Source organism: Numenius arquata, chromosome 3, assembly GCF_964106895.1.
Source record: "Numenius arquata chromosome 3, bNumArq3.hap1.1, whole genome shotgun sequence".
Taxonomy (NCBI): domain Eukaryota; kingdom Metazoa; phylum Chordata; class Aves; order Charadriiformes; family Scolopacidae; genus Numenius; species Numenius arquata.
In genome coordinates, this window is record NC_133578.1 from 25,669,308 (window position 1) to 25,691,982 (window position 22,675).

A 22,675-nucleotide genomic window follows, 5' to 3' on the forward strand; every position below is an offset into this window, starting at 1 on the left:
CAATACATTTGCAAAAGTATCATCACAATACTAACATTTAATTAATTATGTGTCCATTTGTTTCTGCAATCTAAGAGACTTAAGGAAAATATATTTGGTTCAGTGAATTGGTTCCATTAACATTTATGTTCTGAAGACTAGAATTCAAGATCAATTTCATATTTGCATCCTAATCTCTGTGTAACACTAAAAACAAAAAAACTTTGGACAATTTCACCAACAATATTTGCATACCCAAAGATTCACTTCACAAACAAATACCACGTAAGAATCAAGTAATAAAAACCTCCAACAAACCCTCAATAAAAAAAGAACAATGAAGAGAAACTGACATTTCAGCCACAGAATTATACAAGTTACAAGCCTTTCCCACTTGTTTTTGAATGAGGTATAAACTACTGTTCCCTTGGCTTACAAAGAAGTGAGCACACGTTTGCAAACACTGCTAGGAAAAAAAGAAAAGCATGTTAGCCATCTGCATAGACCACTGATACTGCATCTGCTACATAATGTGAAACTACATCTGACTATGAAACTATATCAGCCAGAATAGATACAGGTATACTAAATGCTACTTTTTTTTCTTAAGGAAATGAGTGATCCAAAATGGGAAGCAATATTCTACTAGATAACAACCAACCTGAAAACACTTTACTAGCAGAAAATTGTTTGCCTGCAATCCAAATTATAATTTTTCATCTAAGACCTCAAACTTGTGGATAATTTTCATCAGCAGCTGTGAATCTTTGTAAAATGTGCATCTCCCTCATTTACCGCCTTGTCTTTTATGACAGTGCAATAAGCACAGTATTATAAAATTATTACATTCTGTACAATTGATTACACATAGGGGAGGGTGATCATGAACTGAAACTATAGAATTCAAATGTGATCTGCCTGTGGCTGTGCAACCAAATGAGACCGCAAGACAATCAGCCTCCATGAGTGATGCTTACTGTGAAGTGAATGACAATCAAACTAATAAAGGCATGGTATTCTTCAAACTCGGTGAGGCGGCTCCTGTGCAAACTACAAGAACCTTTGAAATTAAGTGACATATTTAGCCAGTACTGCTATCTCACATTATTCTCATCCTGTGGGTAACAGGGCAAGAGAACACGCAACATAAATAATACATATATGAAGAATTTTATTTGAAATAAAAAGTTAAATTTTGTGGTTTACTTTGTTGGGAGAAGGGAGATGAGAAATTATTGGTTTTGGCCTCAATGCAAAGAATAACTAGAGGCTGCTGAGATTTCCACTGGGTTTTACTTTCTAGGAAGTCACCTACCTTCTGACAGATCAAAATATAAGAATAATCTAAAAGCTCCTTTCAACTTCTGTAGCCAATGGTAGCGAGAATATTTCTAAACCTATTGGGAATTTATCTACATATTAGGAAAATTCTCTTTATTTAGAGAAATCAAACGGGTTTTGACACTTTTACATAAATGAAAGATGCTAATCCATCAACCAGTTCACTCCTTTATATAGCATAAAGATATTTTTAAAGGGGGTAAGTGCTAACACCTGCCTAGGTTAGGTAATCTTACTGAAATAGCTACTGGTACTGTGAGAGGATAGAGATAACCAAGACTGAAAAAGCTTTAAGTGTAGGTTTTTCTAATGTTGTTTTTCCTGATGTCATTTTCCAGATAAGCAAAAATTTGTTATGTGTGCTTAACTATGCTTTTTTCTATACAAAATCCTTGCAGAAGACCCTTTCTTTTAAGCTCTCTATGCTAGTTTATGACAAACACCATTAAAAGGTACAGGCAATGCCTCTGCTTAAGAGCTATGGAGAAGTCTGTCAAACTTTGCTTTGTGTGTTTTGGTTTTCAACCAGAAATACACTAACCTACCCTCACTTCCAAAGGGCGAGCGCTAACCAGTCTCCAGAGAGCAAATCTTTTCACTGCCTCCTTGCAGCGTCTCCAGGATAAAAACAATACGTGGAGACAAATAACTTCTTTTGGAAGGTCCTGGGCGCCTCAGGCATACCCGGCTACTCCTGCAGAAGTCCTCTGTAAGTATCACGCCCCCTCCTTTCCTTTTCTCTTCTTTCCTACAAAGTACTTTAACCGGTCTAGATTAACAGTCTCCCTCAAGGCCGGTATTTCGATGGCTACTCTTTCGCACAGCAGCCCCCACAGCCACAGGCGGGCGAAGTAGCCGCGGCCCGCGCTAGTGACCGTGGGCCGGCAGCAGGCGATGGGCGGGCAGAGGCCGCGGGGCCGGCCTGACGTGTGGCGGGGGGGCGGTGCCCGCCTGCGCGCACCACTCACGGCTGCGCGCTGGCGCCACCACCCCCTCAGCGGGCGGCGGTTAGTGCGCTGGGCCGGCTGCCGGCGCGGGACCGACGACGGTGGGAAGGCGCTTAACGGAACGCTGGCACGGTTCTCTTTTTATTCTTCTCCCCTTCGCTCCTTCCCTTTCCTCTTCTCCCCTCCCCGGCTGCCCCTCGCTCCCGGCCTTTCCCACCCTCTCGGCGGGGAAGGGGCCGCTCCGCTGCGCGCGGCCCCGGGCGGGCGGTTATGGCGGAGGAGGGGGGGGGGGACTCTGAGAAGAAAGCGTTAACGGCTGCCGCGCGCGCGGGGCCGCCAGCCCTCCGTTTACCCCCCTTCCCGCGCGGGGCCTGCAGCCCGCCTTCCCACCACGTGACCCCTCCCTCTTCTTCCCTTGGGCTCCATATTGGTACTGAAGGAGGCAAGTCTGGTCACAAAATGGAGGTAACTGCCTGCTGTGCTCGGGGAGCGGGGCTCGCTGGGCTGAGCTGAGGCTAGGGTGGAAGGGAAGGTGAAGCAGCTTCCTTTCCCCCCCCGCCTTTCCCCCGCCGCAGTAGAGCCGCTGTAACTCGCAGCCGCCGGTGGGAAGGGGGAACGCTGGGCACGGCGGGGCTGAGGGGGAGGCGGCACGTGGCGGTGTCCCTCGCTGCCGTCGCCGCCTCTTTGTAGCGTGTTTCTACCGCGCTTCAGACCCGTTTTCCTCTGCGACATGGCGCATTAGCCCGCAATGGCGGCCGCTGGCAGGAAGAGGGAGGGTGCGGGAGAGGCTGCGCTTCCGCCGTGCGGCCCCTCGGGCACGGCGGCGGCGGCGGCCGCCATTTCGCTGCGCTCCAGAGCGTGAGGGGTTGCGGGGGAGAAGGCCTGCCCCGCGGCTTCGGACAGGGCTGTGGGTAGTAGAGCCCTCCTCGGCTATCCTGGGGGACACCGAAACACTTTAAACCGTATTCGGGCGAAAGCGAGGAGAAGCGAGCCCCACACATAGCTTATGTCATTGTTCTGTCCTCCTTGTGTGGCCCGCCATGTAAGCTACCCGGAGTAGTGCGCCAGGGGTGTTCATTTTCCCACGCATTTTCCTGGAAACAGACTTTTAAAGCACGAAGGTCGTTTAATGCAGTACTCAAGTTTCTCTCTGAGGAATGCAGGTACACGTTGCAGCACCTCCATAATATCCTTCACCCCCTTCCACACGGGAGTTAGTGCGTGTAGCGAGCTTTTGCAGCCTGGGGAGGTGGGGAAGGTACAGTGCGAAGCTCTCTCGAATAGCTTCCCATTTCCCTTTCTTCACTCCCCCAGACACACATGCACAAGAGCCACGACACTCCGTGGCATCCTGCCATGATCCTAGTGGAGAAGCAGTCCTGCACAAACCTTGGGTCAAATTTCTCTCAACTTGAATGAAGTCGAGATCATATGCACACCCTCTCCAGAGGGGAATACTGTCATGATATATGCCCTTTGCTTTTCTTTCCTCTCTCCTCAAAATCTACGGGTTTTTGCTCAAGTATTACAAGTAAAGTATGGTGAGCAAAAATTATGCAGGACTGGGGGTTTTGGAAGTAGGGTTTTTTTTTTTTGTGGTGGTTTTTTTTTTTTCTGTACCCCTTTCTTTGCAAGATGGAACCTTAGAGAGTTTAGAACAGAGAAACCAACAGGACACAAGTTTTGTTCCTATGTTAAAAGCAGAAAAGAAACTGGATCCCTCAGCAAACAGCTAATAATAACTCTTTTCCATGGAAGCTATTGTTTTAGCTGCTTCAGGATTGTTGAATAGTTTGACAAATGGGAGGGATGATGTTCAAAGCATTTGAACATTCTTCAGTAAAGCTTGGAAACCCATCTCATAAGTTATTAAGCTAATATCTTGGGTTTTTTTCCCAACAGACGTTCCTGTTGGCATTGCGAATAAGCTGCCAACACACTCCAGAGCTGAAAATCTAGTGTTTTGCTGCTTTAACTCTTAGGTTTGTCACAATATACTGTATACATCAGGTCCAACTTCAGCTATTTAGAAAAAAAGACCAGTGCATCTCCCTAGTAGTCTCTGATTGGACAGGTAAACTTCCCTCTTGGGAATGTGTTTCACCGCCACTGTCTGTCTCTGCAAGAGATACAGTAGCATTATAAGTTCCTTTGAGTAACGAGGCATCTCTTAGTACCTTTCGTCTCATAATATCCAACAGATCTGTTCTGAGACTACTTTCAGCTCTCTAGTTAAGTTGCACTATACAACTCTTTCAACGCTAGTTTAACTCAGTTGATGCTGTTCGGTATATTTTTATTTAGAGTCGAGTAGAGTATTTTGATGCTAAGTATAAAAAAGCTAATACCGACATTGATATTTTTAATGACTTTTTATGGGGCAAAGTAGGAATAGGGCTGAACAGAGCTGAGTTCCGCTTCAGCTGATGGCTTGCAGTAGCAAGGAGACAGTTCTCTTATGGCCATCATGGCCTTCAGAGGCCATTGTGGCAGAGACCATGCCTGAGAGCTTTATGTTGGCCAGCGTGGAGCCTCACTGGAGAAAGCAGCAGGTGACAAAATCAGTGAGGGATTGCATACTTTTAATGACTTAGAGTATTCTAATAGGCTTATCCCTTTCCTCCCTAACAATTCCCAAAGTTTTATTTTACCATACAGTAACTTTTTAAAAAGTTAACATTCTCTTTCATACCTCCCGTGTATGACTTACGGAATTGAACAGCTCAGTTGAAACACTTAGTATCCTAATACTTTCTAAGTCAAACTGATGTTTGATTTCAAGGATTTCAAGAGTAGGTTTAACATTGTGTAGAGAGGAACTGAAGACACTTTCATGTTACTTCATAAAACCTCTATAAATTTCACAGTTGAGTTTAATTTGAAGCTGGATTTTAACATGGGATTATATTAAATAATTATACTTTGAATAACAGTACATATTGGTCATTAGTAGATACCTGTTTGCCTTTCCCTATGCAGTATTTATAGAAATTAAACTTTAACTCCACCCCCCAACCCAAATAAAAAGCCCACAAAAATACATCTAATCTTGTAAATATTGATGTTTTCAATGCAGCACAAATATAGTTTTATGGAAGCATGTTATTTAGTTGACAGTATTCTATTTTGTCTACTGTAAAAAAGAAACATCCAAAGTAATGATGAATTGTAGCCAAAGATACTAATATAGTGTAGTAAGAAAAGTAACTTAATGATCTGAAGGGAATGTGATTTTTTTGTTTGAATGCTCAGATGTGGGTTCATTCACTGAATTTATGTTGTGAAATACTTGATTTTAGTAACAATATGTTAACTTTGTTAACATTTATTTTGAAAAGTTGGGCGTGTAAATAGTACATGGTAGTAATCAAATCTATCACTTGGAAGCAAAAGTAATGCAGATGGCTAATGCTACAGATTGCTAAGGATCAAGTGTTAAAATTTCTGATGTTGCAAGAATAGAATCAGTAAAGGATTCTTACACTGGTGTTAGTGGAAAATATTTTCCAATACAGAAAACATTTAACACATCTAATGTTCCAGTTTTGTAGGCTGCTGGGTGACTGATTACAATAGGTTACATATAAGATAATTCTGATAAGCAATATTTGCAAAATGTTAAGTGTTTCGGGGTTTAAAATCTGGAGAAGTAGAATTTCATTTATGTAGTGGGTTTGGGTATCAAAGATGGAATTTGCTTGCCCTCTACCAGTTGTATTCACGATAGTTATGTGAGACAGTAATTGACATGGGTTGTTTTCTACAGATTTTAGCTTTAGGTTGTACCTAGTTATTCCAACAGTTGTAAGAAGACCTTTACTAGGATAGCAAATGTTCCTTCTGCAGCTCTTCCTAATAGTGAGTGGAATGGGCTGAGGATTTTTACTCTACCCTTTTAAATACTTTTTTTTTTTTCTACTTTCACCCCGCTTCACGTTTCCTCCAGTAAAGCCACACCCGTGGGCTGCAGCCAGAGAAGGCCCCGCTGCATGGGAATTGGGGTAAGTACTGACTTATCCAACCTGTTTTCTAGGTTTCCTAGGTCTAAAAGAAAGGCTGAGTTAGAGTACCCTTCCAAAATGGCTGCTCTTAAGGAAGAGAGAGATGTGGAGGACTACAAGAGGAAAGGAAGACGATCCTCACAGGTGAGAGGATTGCGTTTTATTTTTTTTTTTTAAAGTAGCTTTAAGGGGAAAAGATTAAAAAAAAACTTTACCATTTCTGTCTAATGTATTAATTCATAGATGTTTCTCTACCTTCTTCATCCCCATATTAGTAACTTTAAATTGCAGTATATTACAGTTTTAAGGGGTGGGATGTTAAGCATAAGGAGGAGATTTTGTTTTATTAGTGTTTCGTTATAAGACTGATTAAATGTAGGTTTGTGATTAAAGTAAGGTGTAATTACTTTTTTTAAGAAATTCATGCATCCTCAGAGTATCAGCAGAAACTTTATTCCATCCTATCTTCAAAATCCTGTTTCTAGTGGGAATGAAGACAGGTTCTTCTATTCTTTTTTCTTTTTTAATAAAAATGGTTGCCTAAAAGTCACTGCAAATGAAAGTGAGGCTGTACTAAGTAAAAAATAACTGTTTTCTTTTGCTTCTAGCAGAAATACCGTAGACTGAATAAGGTGCGTAGTATAGAGAAGATGTTGGGGCTGTTCTGGGAGGATGGGAGCTAGTTACTTTGGGGCAGGGTGTGGAAACGGGAGGGGGGAATAAAAAGTCTTGACACCCTTCAGAAAGTAAACTCAATTTTAAGATCAGTAAAGAGGGTGTTCAATATGCATATGTAGCTGATAACTGAGACATTTTCTGTTTGCTTATTTTTATTTGTTTGCTTTCGAACATTACTTTTCCAGGGTGCCTGAATATTTTAGCTAGTTCAAACCGCCTTTGTGTGGAACGGTACGGTGCTGCAGTGCGGGAGGGGCTGTAGGCGGGAGTTAGGAGCAAACCGTGCGCGGGTTGCATGTGTGGGGTGGCCTGTGGTTATTCTGTACTGAAGCACGGTGTGTAAAGTCCTCCTGGAAGGAATGTTGCAACTCTCTCACTGCTCTTGGACTTTGGATAGAATGTAACTCGGGTCGCTCTTGTAGTTACAAAAGTATCTTGCCCCAGAATGTACTTAAAAGCTATTAAGTTTCTAGATAAAAAGGTTTCGCAGAGAAGGTTGGTGAGGGCCGGGCTGTGGTTAAGGTTCCCGGGGCAGAGCAGCCTGGCCGGGCGGGTGCAGCCACAGGTGTGCTGCCAGGCGCTCCGGGGACACTTACTGCTGCTGTTAGAGGCGCGATGCAGGGGAGTGCTCCGCCTGAAAACGCTTCCTTTGGAAGGAAATACCGCAACTCCAAAGGGCCCATTATCCAAAACCCCGGCCGTAGGGGCGAGCGGGGGGAGCCGGGCGCGCCCCCGGCCGCTCCCTGCCCGCCCGCGGGGCCGCCCATGGCGCCACTGCGGCGCGGGGACGTGGCCGGCGCTGCTGCGCGCCCGCGCCTTTCCGCTCCTCCCCCCGGCCCCGCCCTCCGGCTCCATATTGAGGGTGGAGGAGGCGAGATCGCTCACAAAATGGAGGCGGTCGGTGCTGCGCAGAGCGTTGGCTTAGGAGAGGAAGTCGCTAGTCAAAGGTGTGGATGGAAAGTTCCCCGCCTCCTCAGAGCCTGTTAATATGTTTGGGGAGTCTCTTGAGCTGCTTAGGGGCAGAAACAGAGCTCGTTGCCAGCTTGCTGGCTGCAGGCAGGCTGAGCGTTTTTACCACTACTCCCCCTCCTCCTTCCTGCGACCGAAGGAGTACTGCAAAATGACGTGCTGGCCCACAGCATCGGCTGAGTGGGAGGGAGGGAGCCTGCTGATCTGTTGAAGCAGTGTGGCAGCTAGGGAAGAAGGGAGAGGTGTGTGGTGCAGAGTTTTCTGCCCAGGAGAAAGTGCTTGTTATAACTAACTTGGAGCGGAAGGGCTGAGAAACAACATCTTGTGTGATAGAGGACAGCACTCTGAAAACCCTAGAGATTCTTATCCCCAGTGAGAACAAAATGCCTGAAAAAACCCAAAGAATTCCCTAAGAAAATGTCATCTTTTATTTCTGTGAAGTGTTCTATTGAAGGATCCTTTCTCTCCAATAGGAGAAGATATAACAGCAGGTGTTGTCCTCCCACATGAGAATATCAGTTCATGTGCACAAAATAAAAATAAGCAGAAAAGGACTTTAACTTTTCCTTTCAGGAGTGACCTGAAGAGTTCTGTGGTCATTCTTTGAAGGTAAAAGGAGTTGCCAGCTGGAACCCTGTAACCTTGAGGGATGTCAGAGAACTGTCAAAAGTCTGTCTAATTTTTCCTTGTGTAGGTTTATTGTTTTGGAGAAGTCTGAACTTTACAGTTTTGTCTAATAGAATTTCTCTTAGTATGTGCAGGAGGGTTTGAAACGTTTAATGTTCCCAGTTTTAACACAACCCAGCTAAAAATTAAGTAGTGTCAGTAGATTAAAACCAAAATGCAATTAGCAACAGAAACTAGTATTTCACTTATCCTAAAGCAGTTTATGGATACAGTAGGTGTGTTACCCTGTAAGATTTTAAGCTTATATATAGTTAGAAGGGAGTCCAGACCACTTAGAAGACCATAGAAAAGAAACTTTACTTTGTAGTCACAGGACCGTTGACTGTTAGTCACTTATATAACATTCCTGCAGTGACAAAGCTAGTGACTTTATAAATGGAGAGTTGTTACTATGAATGCTAGGGCTCTTCCTTGCTAGGTTTAGCCTGTGTAAGAGCAGGATCTACTTCCCAGACAGCTTTTCATAATCTTAGTCATTTTTTCCTGTAGTACAGCCTGAACATTATAAACCAATGGTTTCCTAAAGCAGTATGTAATTCAGGAATTCTTTTTTTGCGACGTATTGCTTCACGATATTCATTGCTCTTTAGAGTGATTGTCTTGCACTCAAAGGAATGTACGCTTTTCTGACCAGTCCTAGGACCACCACCGCCTCTGTTTAAACTGGCAGAGGTTAAAGTAGTTCATCTTCGGGTTTGAAGCAAGACATCTACATGTAGAAGTCTCTGGCTAGTTTTATGTAGTTCAGCTCTCAGGCTAATGCTGCATCTTGTCTAGGTTGACCCACTGCAGCAGAAGCAGTGAAGCCTGTTACACATTCATGCTGCAGAATTGAAGCAATCTGCAGCATAGCTAGCCAGCAGCTTCTTGTGGAGTGTTCTACAGGCACAGAAGTACCAGCTTGCTAAATAAGATTTTAGTCTGGTTGCTTTTTGTAAGACTTCTCTGTGTTGGGGATGGGAGAAAGTTGTAAAATAGTTTTTCATAAACTCCTGTCAAATGTACGGGAGGATATTCCCTGCCGAACTAAAAAAATATGCAACACTGAAAGAGAGCAGAAATACTAACACACTTGTAAGCCCGCTTAATTCATGCTATAGAAAACAGGGCTCTGAAAAATAGCACATTTTAAAATGTGGCTGTTCACATATAGGTGATACTGTCAAGAGCTTCAGTTAAACTTAGGTTTGTTTTACAATGCTTGTTAAGGTACCAGTCTTATTCCAGTAGTTGTACCCACTACTGGTCATTGATTCATTGTTATTCAAGATGTTTTTTTATCTGTATGACCAAAGTCCATGTTAACTCACATTTAAGAGGTATTTCCCGTACTACTGAAAACATATATAATTCTACTTTCTTGCTTGCATGCATTCAACTTTAAAAATTATCCAAGTGCAAAATACAGAATTTTAATTAATTAAGAATTGATGAATTTCTTCAACATGCATAAAAATAACCTTTCAAAATGGATATCCCAAAAGACTAGATGCTCAGTTTGGACAATAACCTCTTTTTCTTGTACACTGTGTTCTTAAAGTTTTTTATAGTTCCTCATGATTATGCTTCATAAAGTGTTAGAACTTTCCTTTATCTAGCAGCGCTTCGTTGCTGATCCCTACAGAGCAATACACGACTGGAACATAAGATAGGCATAAAATGAATGCACTTCCGGAGGGGGGGAGCAACCAAATTATTTGTATATTGAAATCTCTTTACTGTTGTTTGCATTTGAGCACTTTTAAGTTGTTAGTTAGTTAGTGTTTTAATTAAAATCACACCTCATTAAGTGTTTACTGTGTTGCTGTCTTAACCCATTAGAAGTCATTGTTTTTATGTAAATGTATTCCACCTATTTGTAGTTATAACGTGCACAGACAATTTTTAGAAGTTCTGTGAAATTTCAGGTTTGTGATTTGTATTCAAAATATGTTTTTGACTTTTGATTTTGTAGGGCCATGAGCCAAAGGAGCCGGAGCAGTTGAGAAAGCTGTTCATTGGAGGCCTGAGCTTTGAAACAACAGATGACAGCTTGAGAGAGCACTTCGAAAAATGGGGCACACTCACAGACTGTGTGGTAAAGTGTCAAATATTAGTTTGTGCTTTTGGAAGGGTATAGGTACTTAATCTAGTACAGAAATGCAGAGTACCCTCTATGTTGTTGCAGGTGATGAGAGACCCACAAACAAAACGTTCCAGAGGCTTCGGCTTTGTCACTTACTCTTGTGTGGAGGAGGTGGATGCTGCCATGAGTGCTCGACCACATAAGGTTGATGGACGGGTGGTTGAACCAAAGAGAGCAGTTTCGAGGGAGGTAAGTATTTCAGTTTACCTTATTTCCTAATTTTTACCAAATAATTTAGAACACTGAATGTCATTTTTGCCATTGTAGGATTCTGTAAAGCCTGGAGCACATCTCACAGTCAAGAAAATATTTGTTGGTGGAATTAAAGAAGACACAGAGGAATATAATTTAAGGGAGTATTTTGAAAAATATGGCAAGATTGAAACCATAGAAGTCATGGAAGACAGGCAAAGTGGAAAGAAAAGAGGCTTCGCTTTTGTAACTTTTGATGATCACGATACAGTTGATAAAATTGTTGGTACGTAACTCTTGTCTTGTGGGATGAAAGTGTATCATTAGATTTCAGAACAGCAGTGTTGTTCTGATGTTGTCAGTATGTAAGATGTTGTCATAATCAGCTGCTTGGCTACTGTAAGAGATAGAGTAGATTTAATGTTCCTTTTGGAAACTTTACAGTAACTTTCTATGGGAGTTTTAGAACATATTGCTTTCCATGATTGGATTTTCTAATTCTTTCCTATTTCACAATTTTCTCTAGTTCAGAAATACCATACTATAAATGGACATAACTGTGAAGTGAAAAAAGCACTCTCAAAACAAGAGATGCAGACTGCCAGCTCTCAGAGAGGTGAGTTTGGAGTTGTGCATGGTTATTCTATGTAACTGGCTTTCAATTGATGTAATTAAAGCAAAATATTTTGTAGGCCGTGGGGGTGGCTCAGGCAACTTCATGGGTCGTGGAAACTTCGGAGGCGGTGGAGGGAACTTTGGCCGAGGAGGAAACTTTGGTGGAAGAGGTAAATGACTGGAATGTTTGATAGAATGTGATTTCTATTTTTTATATTTCCTGTGTCAGTTGGCTTAAACACTTAACATGTGTGTTCAGGAAAACGTTCTCATCTGTTTTGTGTTCCAGGAGGCTATGGGGGTGGTGGTGGCGGTGGTGGGAGCAGAGGAAGCTTTGGGGGTGGTGACGGATACAATGGATTTGGTGATGGTAAGTGTATTGTTCACTCTTGTTTTTTCCACCCAACGTTACAACCAGCTGTAAGTCTTGTCTTCACCTTGGAAACCAAGTCTACTTTGGTGATGTTTTCTACACTGTCGGGCTGTGAAGAGTTAAAGGTTTTTTGTTTTCCCCGCAAAATACTCCTTTTTATGTACCCTTTAAATAACCTCATCTCATGAGGTTGTGCAGCAGCTGTTTATGATGATTGAGAACTAAACAAAGATTCTAATGTCAGTTAATTGAGATGACTAAAACTGAATGAAGCAGTGACATGCCAGATATCTTTTCAATCAACTGTAAGACCTTTCATGGCTTGGTAGTATCTTTTTCTCTATGAAGTTTGAATGAGTATCCGAAGTGCATCTGAAGAGAACTGTGGAGATTACCAAATGATGGTGGAAGTAGCATTTGGGGAGGGGTTGTGGAATGAGGGAAGTGGCACGTAGTTATTTATGTCCCGATTCTGTAAGTAGATATATGTAGTGATGTTGAGTTTTTTGGAACTATTTCCTAGTTGGGAACTACTCCAACAAAATATCTGAGTCCAAGTCAGCATCTGGAATACTAAGTCTTTCAGATGTGCTTTACATGATCAGAAAAAAATAACGTCTAGTAGCTTTGACACACGTGTAAATAAAGCTGCATGTCTGTAGATAAAAACTGTAAAACAGAATTCTTTTGAGGGCTTTGCCTAATGAGTCATTTCATTTCAGAGGAATAGAGAGGATGATTCACAGTACTGACAACGCCATTTGTGTAAAGAGGCAGTTATTACATGTAATAGGGGGGGCAGTAGCAGCATGTCTATGTATTTTCTGTGAGCCAGAATGAACTTTTAAGTGTCATGCTTCAAGGGTATACCTGAAGTAATATTTATTTTTTTTGTTTGGATTAAATAGTTTAGATAAATGATGCAACCACAATGAATATAGTACAGGGAAAACATTGTGGGAGATTTTTACTGTTTTTTTTGTTGTTGTTGTTGTTGTTTTGCTTGTTTGTTTTTAAAGGGACCTTTTTTAACCAATATTTAGCTTGGATGCGCTCAGTTTGATTCTTCTTTTATTCAAAGGTGGCAACTATGGAGGTGGTCCTGGGTATGGCAGCAGAGGAGGTTATGGTGGTGGTGGAGGACCAGGATATGGAAACCCAGGTGGTGGATATGGAGGTGGAGGAGGAGGATATGATGGCTACAACGAAGGAGGAAATTTCGGTGGTGGTAAGATGCCAGTTTTAATTAGACATCTATTTTTTTAGTAAGGTCTGAGTTGTACAATGCCTGAAGTATTGATACTGCTTGAAATGAGTTGTACAATTAGGTCTTAGCAGAATGCTGTGTTACATAAGGAAAGTTCTTTTCCCTCTGGATCAGCTTTAATACACTATATACAACATTGTTTTGCCAGGAACTTATTTTTCAAAAAACAGCAGCTATAAATCTGTGTGTGGAGGGAGAGAAGAAGGATTTTTATTCTGACCATTTGAAGTATCGCTGTTGTTGTCAGATACCAGTTCACATCATGTAGATTACATCCTCCTTGGTGAGGACTATACATCTAAGTTTCTATAAGCTTTTTTATTGTTTGCCTGTGAAATGACCTACTTCAGTTATTTTTATAAAAACAGTTCTTTTGTCAATTACACACTCTAATTAGACTAACTGGAAATCACATAATTGTAATACTGTTTTAAAGTCTTAACCAGTGTAGACCCTTGATGAGTATATTTAAAATGTAGATTAATATCTAACCAAAATACAGGTAGCTACCTCCTGTTGTATGATCAGTTTAGCTGTGTTCTGCGTTATCAGTATTAAATTCCCTGCAGGGATTTCTAAACGATAAGGTTAATCTTTTAATCTGGGTAACTTCTATGGAGGCCTTTAATGACAGAGAGGATGTTTCTGGTAAGGGTACCCCACAAATACAAAACCAGTTTAGGCGTATGACTAGAATTGTTGGAGAAGGAGCAGTAAGAATGTGCCAAGCGCTAGTGCAGGTTTGGGGAGTTAAGGTGCAGAATCTACTGCATATTTTATTCTACCCTCTGATGTGTATATGCAGCGTGCCTGTTACAGTTCCATCACTTTTTGGAGCAAATAAATTGTATGTAGTTTATATTATTGTCGTACATGCAAATCATTGGGCAGCGGAATAATGATGGTGAAACTTGTGCTTTTCCAAGTTTGGATGCCTTAAATTTGACCTATTGTTTTAACTTCAAAATGGCCTAATGTCATGTGATGTTTTTCACCTTCAATGAAATACCAGTTTCTAATCTTCAAAACGCTAAGGGTCTTCCTGTCACTTGTGCGTTGTGAGTTAGAGGTAGCATGCAAAATGCTGGCAATTCTATTTTAAATTGTTTTAAACCATTACAATTTACATTTACGTTGGATGTCATAATTTGGCAAGCTTCATGTCCTAAGTGTTGAACAGAAGTGGCTTTATAAATCCGCATTTGTTTCAGGTAATTATGGTGGCAGTGGAAACTACAATGATTTTGGCAATTACAGTGGACAACAGCAATCCAACTATGGTCCCATGAAAGGTGGTGGCAGCTTTGGTGGCAGAAGTTCAGGCAGTCCCTATGGTGGTAAATAGGATTTTGTATAGCAAATATTTTGGGGGTTAATTTTTTTTTTACTATTCTTGTATTTCAATATCCACCCTGTTTTTTGTAGGTGGTTATGGATCTGGAAGTGGAAGTGGGGGCTATGGTGGTAGAAGATTCTAAAAATGCTACCAGAAAAAGGGTAGGTGTAATGCATATTTATAATGATGATTAATAATGTACAACTGTTCACTGAGAGTAATAATTTTCTTATCCTGTATTCAACAGGCTACAGTTCTTAGCAGGAGAGAGAGCGAGGAGTTGTCAGGAAAGCTGCAGGTTACTTTGAGACAGTCGTCCCAAATGCATTAGAGGAACTGTAAAATCTGCCACAGAAGGAACGATGATCCATAGTCAGAAAAGTTACCGCAGCTTAAACAGGAAACCCTTCTTGTTCAGGACTGTCATAGCCACAGTTTGCAAAAAGTGCAGCTATTGATTAATGCAATGTAGTGTCGATTAGATGTACATTCCTGAGGTCTTTATCTGTTGTAGCTTTGTCTTTCTTTTTTCTTTTTATTTTCCCATTACATCAGGTATATTGCCCTGTAAATTGTGGTAGTGGTACCAGGAATAAACAAATTAAGGAATTTTTAACTTTTCAATATTTGTGTAGTTCAGTTTTTCCACATTTAGTACAGAGAACTCTATAACAGAAATAAAATGTAGTTTAGGGTGTTTCCTTGTTAGTTAATAGAGAGGATTAATGCATTTCTCAATTACTATTTTGTATTAATTTAAAGTTAACAATAGAAACACCTATTGATTTGCAGTCTTAAGGGGTCTAGTCTCAGTGTATATATGTAACTGTCATTGACATGAGTTACATAGGCATACAGAGGGAAAACATCTGTATGTTGCATTATAGTTTGTTTAGATGTATAACTAGGATTGAGTTACTCAAATTAGTGTTTGTGAATTATAGAACTAAGCTTTACCTTAATGAAAATTTCAAATTACTTTTTGGTTTGTGCATATTTTTTTAATTTGTAGTTCTGTATTAGTACTAGCGCTTCAAGAAAATAAGGCATGATAAATATTTTAACAAGACCAACTTTAGACACATTAAAGCTGTCTCCCGTCTCATTTGAGATGTCTAAGGGATAACCGCAGTTGCTTAAGTCTTGGGTGAAGAGAAAAAGAAACTTGCTTTTTACCTTTATATTTATTGTAATTCCCGAGAAGTTAAGGTGGGGGGAATCAAGTGCCTGTTTCCTTGGGATATACAATGATTCTGTTTCAATAAAACTATACTTGGGGGAGGGCGGCTTGGAATTTTCGTCCCCTTCCTTTGTCCCCGTTTCCCTCTCCCTCACACCAGACTGCGCTGTTTCAATTAAACGAGGCGTCATAGTGAGAGTAATAGGTATGTTCCTCAATAACTTAATGGCTATATACTTTCTTGCATGCACCCTAGGCAATTTTCTGGACACATTCTTCTGACTGGGAGCCAAGGGTAGCGCAGGTGTAATCACTGACAGTCCAGGTAACGCGTTCCAAAAGCCCGCTGACGACGGGCTCTAAGTAGTCTAGTTCTCAAGCTTCTTTCCCTTGCCAATGTCTGCGCTCAGCTAAGAGCTCGAAGAGAAAACCAAGCGCCATCTAGCTGTACTTTACCGACTAGAAACACTTCCCACCATGTGGTACAGTCTTGAGTTTCCACAGGTAGAACGATAGTGTGTTACGACTGGGATTTGATGCACTGGAGTAGCAAATCTTATCAGCACATATGGCTAGAAATTGTACTTCATTCTCACTTCTGACCTCCAAATTAAGGCACTGCAGTCTGTCCTTTCCCCAGCTGACGCAAATTCTCTCTCGACTGTTGCCAGGACAGTGCTTTCTGTCAGCTCAGACTCAGAGGAGTAGGGGCCCAGGCAATAGAAGAAATACTCAGACACTTGGCAATGTGGTATTGGAATTATTCACACCTGTTTCACTTCTGGGTCAATGTGCAGTATAAGGTAAATGCGATTCCAGTGTAGGAATGAATCTGCAAAGATGTATGGAATGGCTCAAGGCATAATCAGTCATATATAATAATGAATTATAATTTTAAGAAGTAGTAGAAAAATGAGTGTGTTGTTTGAAAAAAAAATTAAACATTGTTATTTAAACACTGTTATTGGAGTGTATGTAGACCGCAGTACACTAAACCAAGGAACCGGTGTCAAGATGGTAGCCTCCAAACTGGATTTCAAAGTCTGCTTATTTTATGTGGAGTTTTAAAATATCTCTAAAGCGAAAGCGAGAATTGGTGATTTAGTGAACGCTTCTGTTGTTGTACATATTAATTCGGGCTCGGGGCGGGGGGGGCAGGTTGTATTTCAATAAAGGCGTTTTTTAAACAACCCATTTGGAGTTTGAAAACCTCGGAAACTAAAGCACAACTCCCTAGGGAGCGAGCCACCCAGCCACCGACTTGCTTTGTTACGCTACTGCGCTTAGAAGATGTGTAGACTTGTACCCGGGGCCTGCACCTGGTTGCAGGGACAACTGGAGGATGGGGTTGATGTCCCTACTGACAATTGATCTGGTGTTCCTAAATTTTTTTTTTTTAGAATGTATTGACAGTGTTCTTTTTAACAGGGCCTCTTGTAGCTGTACTGTGACAACAATGTTAACTTTGAAAAATAGTGTCATAATAAACTTTATGAACAAGATCTGTATGCAACCTTTTAAGAGATGGATGTAAGTGACGGCTGTGTAGGTGGGTGGGGTAGCTTAGCTGGTGTTTGTGACGTGGAAAAGCGTGAGGACAGTGATTAACCAGCTTTAAAGAACCTAGGATGTACTTCTCTGACCCATACTTTGCTAAGGAGACTCATAAGACAGGACTTCAGCAGCCTATTGAGTATGGAGAAGTCAGCCAGCATAATTGCAGAATGACAAGGCAGCAGGAGCAACAGCTTCAACTTCCAGAAAAGTGAAGGCATAAGATACTGTGGCTGATAGTGAGCAGCTTCCCAAAGGCTAGTTAATCTGCTGGTCACAGCTGAAATATCGAAGAAAGTCTAGCAAGAGTTCTGCACCTTTTGGAACCTCCTTGAGTGATAGCTACTTGAGTTGACTCAAAATCAATAGGTCTAGCATTTAGACCTGAAAGGAAGGGCAATGAGCATAGGTAAGGTTTGCCTTTAAAATTTTTCATGAATTATAAAGAGTAGCGGGAGGTTTTTAAACAAGGTAAGAGTAATTTCTTTAATTTTCAGGTTGAATGAGAAGCTGCTGCTTGACAAAATGGGGAATGTCTTGCACATCCTCTTCAATTGAAGGTTTCTGACTGGGTAAGATCTGTAGTGTTTAGTAAAACACTTGTTTAACCCTTATTTCCTTCTAGGCTTTCCTTTGCCAGCCTTTTAGTGTGGAGGAAAGCCTTAAGCACTAAGGAGCCAGTATGGCAGCAGGGGCCGTCCAGCCTTCCCTGCGCTGGCTGGGGGCTGCTGCTGGCGCGGTCGCTATCCCAGAGTCTTCTGTTCCTGCCAGGTACAAAATGGCTGTGTGTCTGAGATCGACAAGACAGAAATGATACATGTTTTGAAATGCCTGCCCTCGTTGCCACTGGGGGGGGGTTGAGAAATTGTCGGTTACCTTTGTCGTACAAAGAGAAGCCCTGCAGAAAGCCAGCGGTGAAGACACTGAAGCGGTTCCTCACGGTTCTCGGTAGCGTGTGAGACGCTGCTGCTGCAGAAAGTCTGTAAAGGCACTTTGCGTTGGTTAGAGCAGGGGCTTCCCTCCCAATAAATGAGCCTTGGCTTCTTACCAGGTGGGTTTGGATTTATCTCTACAGATCTCAAAGAGTTGATTTTCAGACGTTTCAGTGTTTGGTGCTTTCAGGCAAGGTGGTCTTGTGGAGGCTGGCCCTGTCACGTGACGCCCAGCTGAAAGCACATCTGGATTTATACAGACAAATGGCCAGAAAAGAACTTTTCATGGAATCTGCTTTTCCGCACATTGGTTCTTAACTCTTGGAACATGTATTTCCTTTTCTTCGTCTTTGATTGTTACAGGTCTGGGATATTTTAAACTCCTTTCGTATAGCAGTAGTCTAGTACCTGCCTAAACTTGCTGATACGTTTTTGAGTCTGCGTGTTATTTTTGTGAAGTCGGTTTCTATTTCAGTGTTGGTTTTGCTTCAGTTACTCAGAAAATAAAGTCAAATGGAACTCGTGCATTTCAGCTTATGGATGTTCACAGGGGGTTGGAGTATTTACGCTTGTCACCTGCTGTCTGTAAACATCCAAAAAACAAACTTGACATTGTGACATACAACTAAAAGTTAATTTGGAAGCAAGTTGCAATGGTAATGTTGAGATTTTCGTATAATCAGGAGCTACTTCATGGGAATCTCACAGTGACCCCATGGATTTTTAAAAAAAGTTGACAAATGTTTTTGGTTAGCCGGGGTTGAGCCAAAATGTCAGAGTGCTGCAGTAAGGTCACAGTCGCCCCGCAGGGCACTGTGCTCACAGCTTGGTGCCGAGGTGACAACGATCTTTCTTACAGTCGGGGTGGAGACCTCTGCTTCTCCTCAGCTCACCTGGGCATCCCCCTGTAGCAACAGGGAATGGGGAGGAGCATTAGTGTGTCCTGGGCCTGCTCCCTTGAGGGGAAATGCTTTCGTACTTGAGGGGAGGGGGAACGTTACAATTTTTTTTAACAGTAAAATCTTGAAAAGGTTTTAACAAAAGCTAAGTTTTAACAAAACCTTTCTAGTTTGCAGCCGCTGCTAGGCCTGCGTAAAGCTTTGCTCTGCCCTACCAGGAGAGGATTCTGCATGGCTGCAGACTGGTTCTGTGCTCTGGAGGGGGCTTTTTGCAGCACAGACAGATCTAGATACTCACTCTTAGAATTATTTTCACACTTGGATTTATAACACTCTCGTTAGATTAATTTGCTTTATTTCAATTATTCATACCCCAATTGATTCAGGAATTAACCTTGTCAAAGCTAAACGCATCCTTAAGGAGTAGTTGGTCGAGTGCATCTTTGTCCAGAGGCAGTTCCAAGAGTTAAGAACGCTGTTTCACGGCTACGTCTTTCTGTAGCGGCTGCGGCTGGAAATGGCTGCTGCAAATGGAGATGGAGATGTGAAGACGTAAAGTTAATGAAGTGCTGGTCCCTAAGCAACAGTTCTATGGAAGTTTGTTTGATACGTAAACCGGTGTCTTAATCGAAAAGTAAATGGTACATCCAGGTAGTAAAAAATGTATTTCCCCAAAAGGGGCCCAGGTCGGTGCAGATGTGAGAAGTATTTTGTTTATATAACACTGAAATGAAACACAGCATCTTAACTTTGACATCCTTTAAATTCGCGAGGCGGGAAGGGGAATGCTCCTGCTCTTTCAAGCATTGATTGTGTGATGTACTGACGTGCTGTCTTTGGTTCCCGTGTTTAAGACATGAACGTGTTTCCATATACCGTCTACGCTGCGGCGGAATATTCCCTTACGTACCAGTCTGTGGTCTCTGACAAGTGTTTGTATCTTAAGTTGTGTGGAGCATGAAAGATCTTGAGTGTCACCAAAATTCAGATATCTGATGGATGATTCTTTTTCTGCTGTGGGTGCTACAGGTTGACATCTCTATCTAAGATTAGCTTTTTCCTGAACTAAAGTAATCCAAGTATCTCCGTAGAAGAAAAATGGCCTTCATGTAGAAGATAATATCGCAAGATTGGAAACAGAATAATATGTTAAAATAACTGGCAAAGACTTCAAGAGCAATGGTGCTAGTGTGCGCTGCAATCTTAAAACTTGTGGTTAAACAAGTTTAAAAATAGCATGGAAATTAAAAATGTCAGTATAGTCCATAATGGATTGAAATTTGTTAAAATATTTCAATTTTGTATCAGAATAAAGTGTATGTTGTCAAATGACTTACAATTTAAAACGCGTTGCCATCACCTTTTTTTAGTGCTGTGCGGAACACAAAGCCCTCTTCAGTTACTGCAACACGTTCCGAGTTACAGGAGCGCCTTTCCGACTCGGGACTGCAAGGCAGGGAACCTTGTTCTGCCCAGCTCCTCAGCTCTGCTTTTAATGCTTTTAATGCTGCATGTTTTGATCAAGGCACAAATGGTCTCCAGGGGGAGACGTGTCAGCGTATGAGGTCTGCATTGTGATACAGGAGACTTGGCATTGTCACTAGTCACGCTCAGGTTTGGGAACGTACTCTGTACCTCAGTAACAACAACAATAAAATGCAGGATATCATCTGCCAGCAGATGTTTTCACATATACCAAAGTAATCTAAGGTGGAATATTTTTTTTTCCTTAATGATGTGGAGAGTTTTGATGCGAGTGCAACCAGCCCTGTGTGCCTGGTATGAGAAATACTGGTTTAAACTGAATGTGAGTCCTTGTGGTTCCAGTTACTTCAGACTGGTTCTTTCCTAGTGGAATTCAAAAGAGGCTTCCGCATTAACTGCAGGGTGTGTTTGGCGGTGTTCTTTTCATCTCGGTCATGGACTAAGTAGCCCTGTAGGAGGTTTGGGATGTGGGTAGCACCCATGCGCCAGCCCCTGCAAAGGCTGTGAGGTGCTGTTTGCCTCGGGCTTTCCTGTTAGTGCTAAAATAAGGACGAAATTGAAGTGGAGGCAGGGGTTTACTGCCGTCTCTGTTTTACAGCCAGTTTGTAATTCAAGTCTTTGTATTACAGCTAGAGAGAACATTTTCTCTGTAAGCCAGAGACATCTGATAGCCTAGATAATGGGGGTGAGGGGACGGACCCAGGAGCTCGTCCTCTTTAGGTTCTCTGTGCTTTGCCGTCAGACCTACCCCTGTGTTAGTGCTACTCTGTTATCGGTGGGGAAACACTGTGCAGGGCCACAGCTCCCTGTGCCGCCTCCTCAATGCTTATACTCCCAAACTGCCATCCTTAAGTATGGATTAGATCCTCGTGTTTCACATAGCAGCAAAGTCTCGCATCCCCCCTGTGTTTCGCCCAGGCTTGGCGGCGGGTAGGGGTGTTCCCTGTCCTGGGCGGTGCTGGTGGCAAAGTCAATAGAGGCGCATTTGAACAACAACAGCAGCAGCAAGAAAAATTTCCCTCACTGCTGCAATATCTTAGACTTAATTTAGCTGGTGCTTGGCTGCCCTGCCTGTTTAGAGCAAATAAATCTGCTTTGTCCATCACGTCCAGCCTCTAGGTTTTCAACCATTGGTATTTTTTGGTATTGGCTCCAAAAAGAGGAATGTTCCTGCGTTCGCAGCCTGTGGAGGCCTGTGCGGTGGGGTGGAGGGACAGGCCCTTAGCAAGGAAGGTCAGTATAAACAAGGTAAGCAGCCTCAGACTGCAAGTTGGCTCACCTGGATTCCGTTTCCCACTGTTTTCTGCAAAAATGCAACTGTTACTACTGGATGTGAGGGGCAGGGCATTGCACTGCCCTGGAGCAAAACCACCTTGCTGGGGAAGCCGTCACCAGCGCTGCAGGAGCAGCGGGAGACAGAGTTTGCATCAGGTCCCAGAGCGGCCTCCTGTTAAATGAGTTAACAGGAAAAATGAATGACAAAATGACAAAGATTAGAAATAAAAAGTTATTTGGGTTAATAAAACCCAAGTTGATTGTGAAGAGTTACACCGATGCTAGTGTGACCAACTGTACAATAACATAACATCTGAAATTCTGCACACAGGGAAAACCAAAACTGGGACTTACCGAACAGCAGGCTCCAAGCTAGTTCCCGCTGTTCAGGTGAGGGTGTGGAGTCACTGGAGAGCTGCGGGAGAGCAGCAAACGGCACAGAACAGCTGAAGACAGGAGCCCTTCCACAGCATCCCGTGACGGAGTAACATTCATTAGAACTCTGGCTTTCTGTATTAGGCCCCAAACTTTCCTCTTTGTGGCTTTAAGTACACTGGGAAGGCCCACAGAAAGGGATACAGTATGGGATCGGGGTTATGATAATCCAAAATTGTTCTGTTGGCTTCTGTGGCCAGCCAGGACCTACGCTGCTTTCTGCTGGGTAGGCAACTCCAGCGTGGTTCAACAGTTTGAGAAATGGGAATTTCATGACTGAACACCAACAACCATATAATTTTATTTAGCATTACTCTAACTTTGTGAATAATGAGCTAATGGAGGGCTGGTTTTCTAATCTGATGTCTCTCTAAATTATTTTTCCTACAACATTATTAAACAATC

The 22,675-nt window shown here is 42.2% G+C and overlaps 1 protein-coding gene across 4 annotated transcripts; it reads left to right on the plus strand.

Moving 5' to 3' along the window:
- Positions 1-2,279: 2,279 nt before the first annotated feature.
- Positions 2,280-17,185, plus strand: HNRNPA3 (heterogeneous nuclear ribonucleoprotein A3). Of its 4 annotated transcripts, none has more exons than XM_074145495.1 (12): positions 2,280-2,399; positions 6,301-6,412; positions 10,557-10,679; positions 10,770-10,916; positions 10,995-11,205; positions 11,446-11,535; positions 11,612-11,704; positions 11,824-11,904; positions 12,989-13,135; positions 14,386-14,511; positions 14,600-14,671; positions 14,758-17,185. In XM_074145495.1, the coding sequence occupies exons 2-11, from the start codon at positions 6,347-6,349 to the stop codon at positions 14,650-14,652; spliced, it is 1,137 nt and encodes a 378-aa protein (XP_074001596.1). In that variant the 5' UTR covers positions 2,280-2,399; positions 6,301-6,346; the 3' UTR covers positions 14,653-14,671; positions 14,758-17,185. The 4 variants fall into 4 exon arrangements, with proteins under 4 accessions (XP_074001596.1, XP_074001594.1, XP_074001593.1 ...); XM_074145493.1 differs by having other exon boundaries at positions 2,283-2,394; positions 11,597-11,704; XM_074145492.1 differs by lacking the exon at positions 2,280-2,399 and adding an exon at positions 2,691-2,732 and having other exon boundaries at positions 11,597-11,704.
- The last annotated feature ends 5,490 nt before the right edge of the window (positions 17,186-22,675 follow it).

Bases quoted from the DNA above. Each gene is read 5' to 3' on its own strand.
- HNRNPA3 (XM_074145493.1), top strand. From the start codon at position 6,347: ATGGCTGCTCTTAAGGAAGAGAGAGATGTGGAGGACTACAAGAGGAAA. The intron at 10,917-10,994 runs GTAAGTATTTCA...TTGCCATTGTAG, and splicing joins AGAGAGCAGTTTCGAGGGAG to GATTCTGTAAAGCCTGGAGC. The intron at 14,512-14,599 runs GTAAATAGGATT...TGTTTTTTGTAG, and splicing joins TTCAGGCAGTCCCTATGGTG to GTGGTTATGGATCTGGAAGT.